Genomic DNA, 12584 nt, shown 5'->3' on the forward strand with positions numbered 1-12584 from the left:
GATCATTGTGTACAATCTCAGGCATTTGAAACAAGGAGTGCAGGAAATATTAGGTTTCATTGTATTCTGTACACATCTATACTTTATGTAAAATAAACCAGCTTGTTGGTCTGCGGTCCAACCTAGTCATGTTGGGCTTTTCAGTTTGCCTTCCATGGAAGGAGAACGCACGTAGCAGAATATGCTATTATCACAGTAGCCAGAATGCGCAGCATGGGTTTTATGTTATGATCCTTGGGTGATGCTAGTACTTAACTAGATATTGGGCAGGAAAAGGTATACTTCGGATCGTAGGAGGTGCAAAGTTCACTTACAGGAGAGACTAAGAAAATATTACACAAAACCCAAAAATTCTAACAGGTTTTTAAAATTATGAAGGACTTTGATAGAGTGAAGAGAGAAAAATTATGTCCTCTGGTCGGGGGAGGGAGTCAACCATTTAAAATTGTCACTAAGAGAGGAAAGAGATTAGAAGTAATTTCTTAATGCAGAGAATTGATGGAGCAAGGAATGCTTTGCCAGAGAGTAATTGAGGCAAAGACCATTACATCTCTTAAGGGAACAATGGATAAATATTTGAAGCAGAGGAAGATACAGAGATACAAAGAAAGCAGTGGTATTAGTTTTGGATTGTTCTAGTAAAGTATCAGCATGTACACGAAGAGCACAATAGCATCTTTCTGTGCTTTAAATTGCTATGGCTCTTTTTACAAGCTAAGCTTCCCCCCCCCCCCCCCGCCACACCACCAAAGAGCTGTGTACAGCTGCGTGGCTCCATTAAAATTCTAATTCAACTGCAACTTGTTTTCTTTGCCTGTATTCAGCTGGGAAATGTGGAAGGGAATAGTCTATTCAGTAGGGAGACTGCAGTTTACACCCTTCCTTGAGCAGTTGTTTTCATGGCCTTCCAGGGAGCCATCTGTGCCAATGGCCAGGTGAAAACAGGCTAATTCAAGTTTCCACATTCTGGTGGGAATCCCTCATCATATCCAAAAACACACTACATGGGAAAAATTGGCTGCCAGTTCAGCTAAAATACCACTGCATGAACACCCATGGGGAAATTACTCCTGCATTGCAGTTCTGTTCCTTTGCATAGCTATTACTGGGGTGCCATCTAGTGGGTATCTCTAAATGAGCAGTTTGGAATTCTGCTCTGAATCAAAATGCTCTTACCCATAACACCCTTTCCATCCCTATACTGAAAAGACCTTCCTACCCTCAAATGAAATCTCCAATTACTGGGCTTCCCAAGTCAAAAACTTTTGATCATATAAGCTACCCATTACCATTGTTCAACAGGCAGGCCAGGACAGGCTTTACAGGCACCACCAATACAGCAAAACTGGAAGATGCAGCAAAGTTGTGTCAGGTTTGTGAATCCATTTACATAGTTACATAGAATGTACAGCACAGAAACAGGCCATTCAGCCCAAATGGTCCATGCCGGTGTTTATGCTCCACACGGGCCTCCTCCCAACCTTCTACTTCTAACCCTATCGACATATTCTTCTATTAAACTTGACAGACAGCATCTCAGTTTTTTGCTTTCTCAGAGTCTAATGTACAATAAGGGTACTGCCGATACCAGTACAGCAGCACCCTTAATATACTGGTACGAACAGAGAGTACACAAGTTGTACTGCTCCTTGAAATTGCAATGGATTGGACAGTAGGGGCACACTCAAGTAAATGCACAGCTTGTGCTCTGTGTTTTCTGGACAGTAAGCTCTTTTCAGTAATGAGGAAATAGCAATGGAGCCTTCTATATCCGAACCTTAAGAAAAAGTTAGGCTTCACTACTAAGTAAAACTGATGAAAGATGACCTCTTGCTTAAATTGACTGGAACCAACAAAATTAACACCTGGCACAGTAGCAGCATCAAAACTGACACAATGACATCAGAAAGCACAGGACGCAAAACAAATGACTTATCTATCGCCTTTCAAAGCTTGAAAAAACCTCTACATCTTTATTGATGATCTAATATTTGACAGTCACAGCTAAGCAAGACGTTTTAAAGAGCGACTTTGGTGTGAATATTGAGAAGATTTTCTCTTGTGTTATAATAACTTAGTTGATCCAGTATTATGTTTCCTCATATTTCAATGATAACAAGGTAAACTTCCTAAATGTAACACTAGGTACTAAATGAAGATGGTCAGGCCCACAGACTTTCAACTACTGTCAATGGCCATTAAGGTGGGGCAAGTTGGACAATGTCAAGGTTCCTTAACCAAACACTTCACTTCCTCAGTGTTCCCATGAGAGCTCCAGTGAAGAAAGAACTGAACTTATTCAAATGAGACAAGAAAGTTTAGCTGACAGGTGGGGGTTAGGGTTTTAAGTACCTGAGCTACTGTGCCATTTTTGCCAAAATCAAATCAAACCAAGAGACTTCAATGGATATGTAGAGTTGAGGAGACTGGTCAAGTTATATTTTGCTGTTACTGTTCCCGTGCTTCATTCTACATTTCAAAGTAACATGCTACAAACCTCCACTTTTCGATCTTACCTTGAGCATCTCATTCTCCAGCTCCTCATCACTTTCAATCACACAAGAGAAATCTGTTTCTTCATCAGCATTAGCAGCCTGCAGAATTACAAAACATACAATTACTGCGAAATGAAAACAAAGTGATGTTTCATCCCCCATCAACATCTGCCCCAATATGTTGGGGTCATCAATGACCAGTAGATTAAATGGACCAGCCACACACCTGAATCATTGGCTTCCACACGAACAATGATGACTGGATGATCTCCCTCTCTTTGCAAAATCTTTCCAGTCTATGCGGTATGCCCCTTCTCCTAGTACCAGGGAGCCAACAAAGACTGGCATTTTGAACTGCAAAAGATCAAGGCAGCTCCTCTAACTGTAAAATCCCTTATCACTACTGCATTTCTCATTGTTTTGCTAATCACTTCCTCCCGAACCATCTGTTGGTGCCTTTGATATTTATTTGATGGCCCTATCCAGAATGGCCATTTTCACCACAGCAAGCTAGAGCTTTAAATCTGTTTGAGAGCGTAGTTGTTCTGGGTTCTCCTTTTCTAACCTTTCCTTCCTGCCCCTCGGACAGTCACCCAATCTTTCCTCCTCCACTGCCTGCTCCCTATCTGTCATCGGTGTGACTATCCTCTCAAACTCTCACTTCATAAAATGCTCTCCCGCCCCGATGTGTCAAATTATCTCCATCTCCCTTCTCAAGTTCTGAGCTTGAGCAACGTGAGTTGGTGGTGATTCCCACAGATGGGTTTGTCCAAGTCAACTCCTGATGCTCAAAACTCCCACATCTTGCAGGAATGCTGTGATGTGTTCTTGGCTCGAGCTGGAACTCTTGCAACTACCTCCTTTTCAGACACAAATCAGTTTCAACTGGTCAGTGAGTCCCCAACTACACACTATCTAATTAACACCTGGCCGGTCACCTACTTACAGTTGACTGGCAGTTAACTGCCAACTGACTTGCAGTTACACATTAAAAATTCTAAGCTTAAATTTCAGTTCAATAAAAAGCACAATTTCCGTTCTACTTCCTCACAGCTTATTCCCTACTTACCACTGAATTCCCACTCACCAAATTTTCATTTTAGAAGTCCTTACTCTCACTCTGTTCCCAGCTCACTCTGATGTGCTCCCAGCTTGATCCAACATTTTCTATTTTTGCTTCATTATAAATCAGGTCGTTGCCAGGACAATTTTTTGTGCTAGTACCAATGCAATTAGTTTTCACAGATTATATCGTAACATGATATGTTACCTTCATTGGCAAAGAAGAAATCGTATTTTCCACTGCATCTTCTTCTTGTGCTTGACGCTCTAACATCTGAAGCTCATATTCAGTTATGGCCAAAGACATCAGGTTTTCCTCATGCATATCTTGACTGGATTCTGCACAAACATCGCCATCATTTTGGTCAATTCCATGCGGTTCCGAATGTGGCACATGAGCTACACCACCGTTATGTGGATCCAACGGCAAGTCAGTCAAGTTATTTTCTTGGTCTACTCGGCAACTCCCACTTGCCTTTTGCATAGCTTCTAAGCCATTTTCTGAATAATCATTTGCAGCTCGGTTGTCTGTATGTAATTCAGTTTTCAGTCCATTTCCTAGTTCTGCACCAGTCCCTGGTGTTGATTCAAGCAAAAGGTTCCATAAAGCAGAAACATTTTCAGAAATGACACCCAAGATATCTGCAGCTCTGTTTTAAAAAACAAAACAAATATGTTAGTATATGGCACACTAATTCGTCAAGGCTTCTTAGACAGCACTCCCAAACCCGCGACCTCTACCACCTAGAAGGACAAGGGCAGCAGGCGCATGGGAACACCACCACCTGCACATTCCCCTCCAAGTCACACACCATCCTGACTTAGAAATATATTGCCGTTCCTTCATCATCACCAGGTCAAAATCCTGAAACTCCCGACCTAACAGCACTGTGGGAGTATCTTCACCACACGGACTGCCGCAGTTCAAGAAGGCGGCTCACCACCACCTTCTCAAGGGCAATTTGGGATGGACAATAAATGCTGGCCTTGCCAGCGACGCCCACATCCCATGAATGAATAAAAAAAAAACACTAATGCTAAATGTCACAGTAGAAACAAGTGTTTGTAATCTATATCGCTTCCACACACCAGACAACTATAGCCATACATGTACAATATCGATTGGATTATGATGTAGGAAAAATGGAACCTGTTCCTTCCAGTGGACTATGGACTCTAATGGACAGTGCCCAGGTTATCTAATTTCCAGAGGGAGTTGAATATCCAGAGGTAAAATATCAAAAAAAATATACAATTAACTCTGAAATTCTTTCCTGCCTCCCCAAAGTAACTTCATAAGTGAAAACTTGTACATGCACGGTTTAAAAGTTGCAGCTGGGACTTTTATTTTCTGACCACTGACCTTCACAAATGGCTTGTCCACGAGGCCATTCGTGTGCGAGCCTACAGTGAATCGGGCAGGCTACACAATTTGATATGGGAAACAAAGCATCTGAGAACTACCAGAAAGTGTTGGCATTTGACATTTATCAAGTTAAAAGCAGCAGTTTTGAGACGGTCCTTCTGAAAGCTAGAGATTTTTAATTACTCTTCTCCAAAAGATAAATGGAATTTGCAGTGCAAAAAACTATAGTCAAACTGAGAGCAACATTTGAAGCACATCTGAAAGCATTCTCACTGAGGATAATTGACCAAATACAGATATTCTCTTTAGGCTTATGCTAAATATGTATTGTAGTTTTAGGATTTGCAGTTTGTTGTGTTTAAATTGCTATTTGTTTCTAAATAAACTTATAGTGACTTTTGTTTATAGACCTTAGATTGTTATGATAATACTCACCGTTTAGAAGAGGATTGGATAACCCGGTACAAGACTACATGAAATCTACTATATTACTGTTGAGTATAGAAAAGGCATAGCTTCCAGAATGTAGGGCCAAAAGTTCACTTGCAGGAACAGCCATTACATTGTAGAAAGAGAAGACAATAGTAGGAAACTCAAACGCTAACAAGCCCAATTTGAAAGACTGATTAAAGTAGGCATTTTTTTTGATTAATACAAAGACAACAAAACCACGATTGGCAGATCATCGTATGCTATCTCCCATCACTAACCTCTGCACACCGCTAATGTAGGAATCAGGAACCATCTCTGCTAATTTCTGCATCTTACAGGCTAGAGAGGTCAGTTTAGACCTTAAAAAAAGGGAAGGGAGCAGTTTCTGGTCTGAAACACAAGGTAGAAAATTATCAGTTGGCAGGTATGTCATCCATATGTACAGCGCAAAGTCAAGCTCATTTTTTTTCCTGTCAACATTAGTCACTTTAGGTTAAGTGATCATTTTTACCTAATACCCTTGTTTTTTTTTGAGGGGGAAGTGGGAACCACAAAGCAACAGGAAATAACAAGAATCAGGGTTTTTTCTTTGGCTGGAGAGTCTAGAACTAGGGGGGCATAGTCTCAGGTTAAGGGGTCAGCCATTTAAGACTGGGATGAGGAGGAATTTCTTCACTCAGAGGGTTGTGAATCTTTGGCATTCTCTACCCCGAAGGGCTGTGGATGCTCAGTTGTTGAGTATATTCAAGGCTGGACTCTAGGGGAATCGAGGGATATGGGGATCGGGCGGGAAAGTGGAGATGAGGTCAAAGATCAGCCATGATCTTACTGAATGGTGGAGCAGGCTTGAGGGGCTGTATGGCCTAATCCTGCTCCTATTTCTTAGTTTCTTAACTCCTTTATTTCCCTGATCTTTCCTATGGCACTGTAGGACAGAGTGCTCATTTCAGCTCCCAAAATATCTCTGTGCAGGGCTCCCTGTATGATCAGAATGAAACTTATGTTGACTTTTGGGAATCCCAATTCTAACCAGAGGGTAGTCCTGCTATTAAACAAACAACTGTTGTGATGTCCATTTGTCCATAAAAAAGCAGTTCTTTCCACTTGGAAACCCATTATAGATGGAGGAATACAATCACTACTGAGTACCTGAAACAGGATCTCCAGCAGATGAACACAAAATTAATAAATCAATTTATTGTACAGTTTTTTTTTAAAATGGTATTATAGATTTTCTTCTTTCCCTTTTCTAATTAACAAATTAACATCCCCACTAAACACTATCATGGTCATCCAGGCCTCTGTAAATGACAGTTTGAAGCTGACTGCTAAAAGGTGTGCAAGACCAGCTCAGTTGATGCCTCTCATTTCTATTTCTCTGAGGGAAATGCATGACCTCTGCTCGGCGCCTGCCGGGAACTCAGCAGTAAGAAGTATTGCCATAAACCCACTTCCTACTGCTCTGTGGCCTAGTGCTCTGGTCCTCCAATGCCTTGCACCATCGTACGGCTTTCCTTTTTTTAAAAAAAGAAACTGTACCTCATTGAGGGGGGAGCAATAGAATCATGCACTGACATTCTAGGACACTGTGCTAGATTGGTAGGTAGTGTGTTTGTGCCTGGTAATTCTACACATAAGCAGCACCATTGTGGGGCTGCGTTTCCACATAAGCAGCACCCCAACACATCGAGTGGCGGTCAAATGGTTTCCCACTGAAAATGGGCAATCACCCCAGGCTGTGCTCTCACACTTGTTATCAGCCAGTGAAGTGTCAGCACTTTCAAGAGGCTGGGAACAGGTTCTCTGTCTTTTAAATCTACTAGAGCATGAATCATCCATTCTGAGGATATTCTCAATTCTACTAAGACAATACATCTTCAGAATTAGATTAAATAAATTACCACGTGGCAGCCTGGCAGGGTAAGATGTTGATGCACAAATTTGCTTTAAAATGGAGTAGCAGAACATACAACCTACCAATCTGGTACAGTGATTTGCCCTACGGGACACTTCCTAATCTCAGCAACCAAAAGGTGATGACTGATATTGTAGGCATTAACTACAAGCAAATATAGATTGAGAAAAATCTTTTTAAATTTGAAACAAATAAAAAAAAATTAGAGTTTTGGTTAAAAACGATAGTTTTCCATTTAAAGTACACAAAGACAATAACAATCTAAAACAAACATACAAACAGTAAGGTGAAAAAAGATCACAGCCATCAAAGCTCACTGGAATATGCAACTGCAGCTGCTAGCAATGATAATCCCTGAGGAAGCCAAAAAAAAGTGGGAAAAAACCTGAGCCAACTTCAGGAAAAACTCGAGAAATTCCTTCCCGATGTTCTAATGGAATCGAGCAAGCTTAAGGAGACTTTGGTTACTAAGACGCATCATTTGGGGAACTTATCCAACCCACACACAACTTACCATCTTTATTAGTAAACAGTTTTCCTATGCTCACATCCAAACTATTTAATTTTTGGTAAATTAGAAGACCGGCCTAGAGAAAGAAAAAGGAACACAAATGAGTGCTATCTTAGTCAATTATAAAATATCACCACACTGCGCAGTGGACCTCCTGACAACAAACTCAGCATTATCTTACCTTCCTGCCATGTGATGTCGTCCTGTTGTGAGCAGCAGATCCAAAACAGCAAAACATACCACTGGCAGTGGAGGGCATGAGCCCAAATGGCAATATATAATAAGAAATGTTCTAAAAAATATACAACCCAATTAATAGCTTAATGCTTGTTACAGGGCTTCAAAAAACTCTCAGAATTCAGATAACTTAAAAAAAAACTCCTATCGATTTGAACCCTAACACTGTGCTATGACTATACTATGCCATGGCCAAGATGACACTTACTCAACTTGGTCCCAACCCTCCACTAATGCTACTCTGAAACCAGCTGTTTGAAGGCAAGCAAGGGCAGTCTGGACTAATTCCCTACTCTGCATTCTCGATTTTCCTTCCCTCTCTCTGGCGATGTGCATGGCTTCCACTTGCTATCTGGACAACACAACTGACATTGAAACCTCAGCACATGGACAATTTTGGCCACAACTCCACATCTTACTAAGGTGCTGTAGCACAATAGGGTCATTGCCTCTAACTTCAGGATATCATCTTGGGTTCTTGGAAGTAAATGGAGTTAAGATACAAATCAGCCAAGATCTAACTGAATGGTGGAACAGGTTCGAGGGGCTGACTGCCCTACTCCTGTTCCTATGTACCATTCAGTAGCACGGCACCACCATTAAGCTTCTCTATACCTTCTCGTTGCAATTTTAGTTTTTTTTAAAAAGGAAATTGAAAACCAATTAAAATTTTTATCCCACAGTACATAAAAGATATATGAATTAACGTCTAATTTCCTATTGGTACAAACTATATTAACAAAACAAAAGCACTTGAATTAAAGAGTGTTCCAATTAGACATATACATACATATGCATCGGTTGCTGCATACCGCTGCTGCTCATCACTGAGTGGAAATGTATCCCAGTCACTGCAGCGGACAGATGCATCCTTCCACAGCTGTTTCCCGCAGATATGTTTCACCAACCCATTCAGACTCCACTTCTCTGCACATTTCAACTATGGCGTATCAGAGGAAAAGAAGTCTCAGAACCAGAACGAATCTTTTCAAAGCCTTTGCAAAGTAATTTCTATTCAGCTTAATGTCATGAAAAAAAATCTGTACTCTCGCTTTAACAAACGTGGCACATGCTTCTAGAAAGGAAGTATACCTTGGGTTTCTATAAACAACCAGACTTTTACATTAAAGGTTAAGATAATAGTGACTATCACCTCTCAACTGGCTCAATCAAGATCAGAAACTGACCTTGACAGGAACTGGAGATATTAAATTTTATCCCAGAGCTTGCAGTGGATACCCAATTACATTATTACATCATGTTGACATTAAAAACTCAATTAGAATCTTCAGGCAGATGGGATTGCAAAAAGCTTTTCGCAAGAATGAAAGGGCCCTTTGATACGTGGTTCAGATACAGTCAAGGGAAAGAGCAAGAAAGTCTTCTCTTAACGACAATTCATAGAAACATAGAAATTTACGACACAGAAGGAGGCCGAAAAAGAACCATCTAGCCATTAATTAGATTCACAAACTTATGGTTCGTTAGAGCCTTGAATTTTCCACTAAAGAGCAGCTTAACTGGAAATAATGCAAGTTAAAAATTTATTTATAAAAAGATTCTTCAAACCCAGTTCATCTTAAAAATTGCTATGGCAGCAATTTTACTGTTAGAACACAAACAAAATTAAAATGTTAGCATTATTCTACCTCCTCAAAAAGAAATGTTAAACAGATTTTTCACCAGAAGTATGAAACAGAGTTTCACTTCTCTGTGAGCCATGTTATTTTAGCTCACCTCCAGCTTAAGGACATTGCTCACGTGGAAGGTAAATGCCAAATATAATATTTGGGCAAAGCATCTTTTGCTCACTTCAATTAATTTATAAGAAGAGATGCAGATTAGGGTCAGGTCAATTGCCAATTCATGCCAATATCCCAGATATCAAACTGTGTGACTGTATCAATCATTTTATAAAAAGTACTTTTCAGTTCAATTTTGTCAAACAAAACATAGTACATGATTATGTGTGGATACACAGTGTGAACTGAGTTTGGTGAGTGTGGGAGTTCGGTGAAGTGGGGGAAGGAGGTGCTGCTTTGCCTTGCTTTTCCTAACTTTTTCCCCAGAGCGGCAGTGGACCTGAGAGTAGAAGTCTGAGATTGGGGAATAAAAAGCAGCAGCAGACCTGCAACAAGAGACAACTACTGTGCGACGTCACAGGTGAGGCAGGAGAGTCCGAGAGGTGAGCACAGTATAAAAGGAGAGACCTAGAGCGGGAGGAGAGTCTGAGAGCAAGTCATGGCAGCAGACCTCGCACCCGTGATATGCTCCTCCTGCACTATGTGGGAAGTCATGGACACTACCAGTGTCCCTGGCGACCATGTGTGCAGGAAGTGTGTCCAGCTGCAGCTACTGGCTAACCGTCTTTCGGAGCTGGAGCTGCGGGTGGACTCACTGTGGAGCATCCGCGATGCTGAGACTATCGTGGATAGCACGTTCAGTGAGGTGGTCACACCGCAGGTAAAGAGTACGCAGGCAAAAAGGAAATGGGTGACCGCCAGGCAGAGTAAAAGGACTAGGCAGGTAGAGCAGGAGTCCCCTGGGGCCATCTCCCTCTCAAACAGATATTCTGCTTTAGATACTGTTGGGGGAGATGGCTTATCAGGGGAATGCAGCAAGAGCCAGGTTCGGGGCACCACGGGTGGCTCTGCTGCACAGGAGGGGAGGAAGAAGAGTGGCAGGGCTATAGTGATAGGGGATTCCATTGTAAGGGGAACAGATAGGCCTTTCTGCGGCCGCAAACGTGACTCCAGGATGGTATGTTACCTCCCTGGTGCTACGGTCAAGGACGTCACGGAGCGGCTGCAGGGCATTCTGGAGGGGGAGGGTGAACAGCCAGTAGTCGTGGTCCATATTGGTACCAACGACATAGGTAAAAAAAGGGATGCGGTCCTGCAAGGTGAATTTAAGGAGTTAGGAGATAAATTAAAAAGCAGGACTTCGAAGGTAGTGATCTCAGGATTACTACCGGTGCCACGTGCTAGTGAGTATAGGAACAGGAGAATAGACAGGATGAATGCGTGGCTGCAGGGATGGTGTAGGAGGGAGGGATTTAGATTCCTGGGGCATTGGGACCGGTTCTGGGGAAGGTTGGACCTATACAAGCGTGACGGGTTACACCCGAGCAGGACCAGGACCAATGTCCTCGCGGGGGTGTTTGCTAGTGATGTTAGAGTCATAGAGTCATAGAGTCATACAGCACGGATAGAGGCCCTTCGGCCCATCGTGTCCGCGCCGGCCATCAGCCCTGTCTACTCTAATCCCATATTCCAGCATTTGGTCCGTAGCCTTGTATGCTATGGCATTTCAAGTGCTCATCCAAATGCTTCTTGAATGTTGTGAGGGTTCCTGCCTCCACAACCCTTTCAGGCAGTGAGTTCCAGACTCCAACCACCCTCTGGGTGAAAAAGTTCTTTCTCAAATCCCCTCTAAACCTCCCGCCTTTTACCTTGAATCTATGTCCCCTTGTTATAGAACCCTCAACGAAGGGAAAAAGCTCCTTAGTATCCATCCTATCTGTGCCCCTCATAATTTTGTACACCTCAATCATGTCCCCCCTCAGCCTCCTCTGCTCCAAGGAAAACAAACCCAATCTTCCCAGTCTCTCTTCATAGCTGAAGCGCTCCAGCCCTGGTAACATCCTGGTGAATCTCCTCTGCACCCTCTCCAAAGCGATCACATCCTTCCTGTAGTGTGGCGACCAGAACTGCACACAGTACTCCAGCTGTGGCCTAACCAGTGTTTTATACAGCTCCATCATAACCTCCTTGCTCTTATATTCTATGCCTCGGCTAATAAAGGCAAGTATCCCATATGCCTTCTTTACCACCTTATCTACCTGTTCCGCCGCCTTCAGGGATCTGTGAACTTGCACACCAAGATCCCTCTGACCCTCTGTCTTGCCTAGGGTCCTCCCATTCATTGTGTATTCCCTTGCCTTGTTAGCCCCTCCAAAGTGCATCACCTCGCACTTTTCCGGGTTAAATTCCATTTGCCACTGTTCCGCCCATCTGACCAACCCATCTATATCGTCCTGCAGACTGAGGCTATCCTCCTCGCTATTTACCACCCTACCAATTTTTGTATCATCAGCGAACTTACTGATCATACCTTTTACATTCATATCCAAGTCATTAATGTAGACCACAAACAGCAAGGGACCCAGCACCGATCCCTGTGGTACCCCACTGGCCACAGGCTTCCAGTCACAAAAACAACCTTCGACCATCACCCTCTGCCTTCTGCCACTAAGCCAGTTTTGTATCCAAAGTGCCAAGGCACCCTGGATTCCATGGGCTCGTACCTTCTTGACCAGTCTCCTGTGGGGGACTTTATCGAAGGCCTTACTGAAATCCATGTATACCACATCCACTGCGTTACCCTCATCCACACGCCTAGTCACCCCCTCAAAAAATTCAATCAAATTAGTCAGACATGATCTTCCCTTGACAAAGCCATGTTGACGATCCCTGATTAATCCTTGCTTCTCCAAGTGGAGACTAATTTTGTCCTTCAGAATTTTTTCCAATAATTTTCCTACCACTGATGTTAGGCTCACTGGCC

General features: G+C 42.6%; 1 protein-coding gene across 5 annotated transcripts in view; it reads right to left on the bottom strand.

Annotated features, from left to right (window-relative positions):
• The window catches only part of wrn (WRN RecQ like helicase), a 104089-nt gene that overhangs the window by 76264 nt on the left and 15241 nt on the right, over window positions 1-12584 (bottom strand). For all 5 annotated transcript variants that reach the window (XR_010964922.1, XR_010964924.1, XM_067994410.1 and 2 more), the window contains exons 6-10: window positions 8809-8958; window positions 7785-7857; window positions 5634-5745; window positions 3766-4207; window positions 2517-2594 (exon numbers count right to left, since the gene is read on the bottom strand). Coding sequence is in view for 3 of the 5 variants with exons in the window: in XM_067994410.1 (XP_067850511.1) it covers window positions 2517-2594; window positions 3766-4207; window positions 5634-5745; window positions 7785-7857; window positions 8809-8958 (855 nt within the window). In the remaining 2 variants the exon portion in view is untranslated. The remainder of the gene's footprint in view (window positions 1-2516; window positions 2595-3765; window positions 4208-5633; window positions 5746-7784; window positions 7858-8808; window positions 8959-12584) is intronic.

This window comes from Heptranchias perlo, chromosome 1 (genome assembly GCF_035084215.1).
Source record: "Heptranchias perlo isolate sHepPer1 chromosome 1, sHepPer1.hap1, whole genome shotgun sequence".
Lineage (NCBI taxonomy): Eukaryota > Metazoa > Chordata > Chondrichthyes > Hexanchiformes > Hexanchidae > Heptranchias > Heptranchias perlo.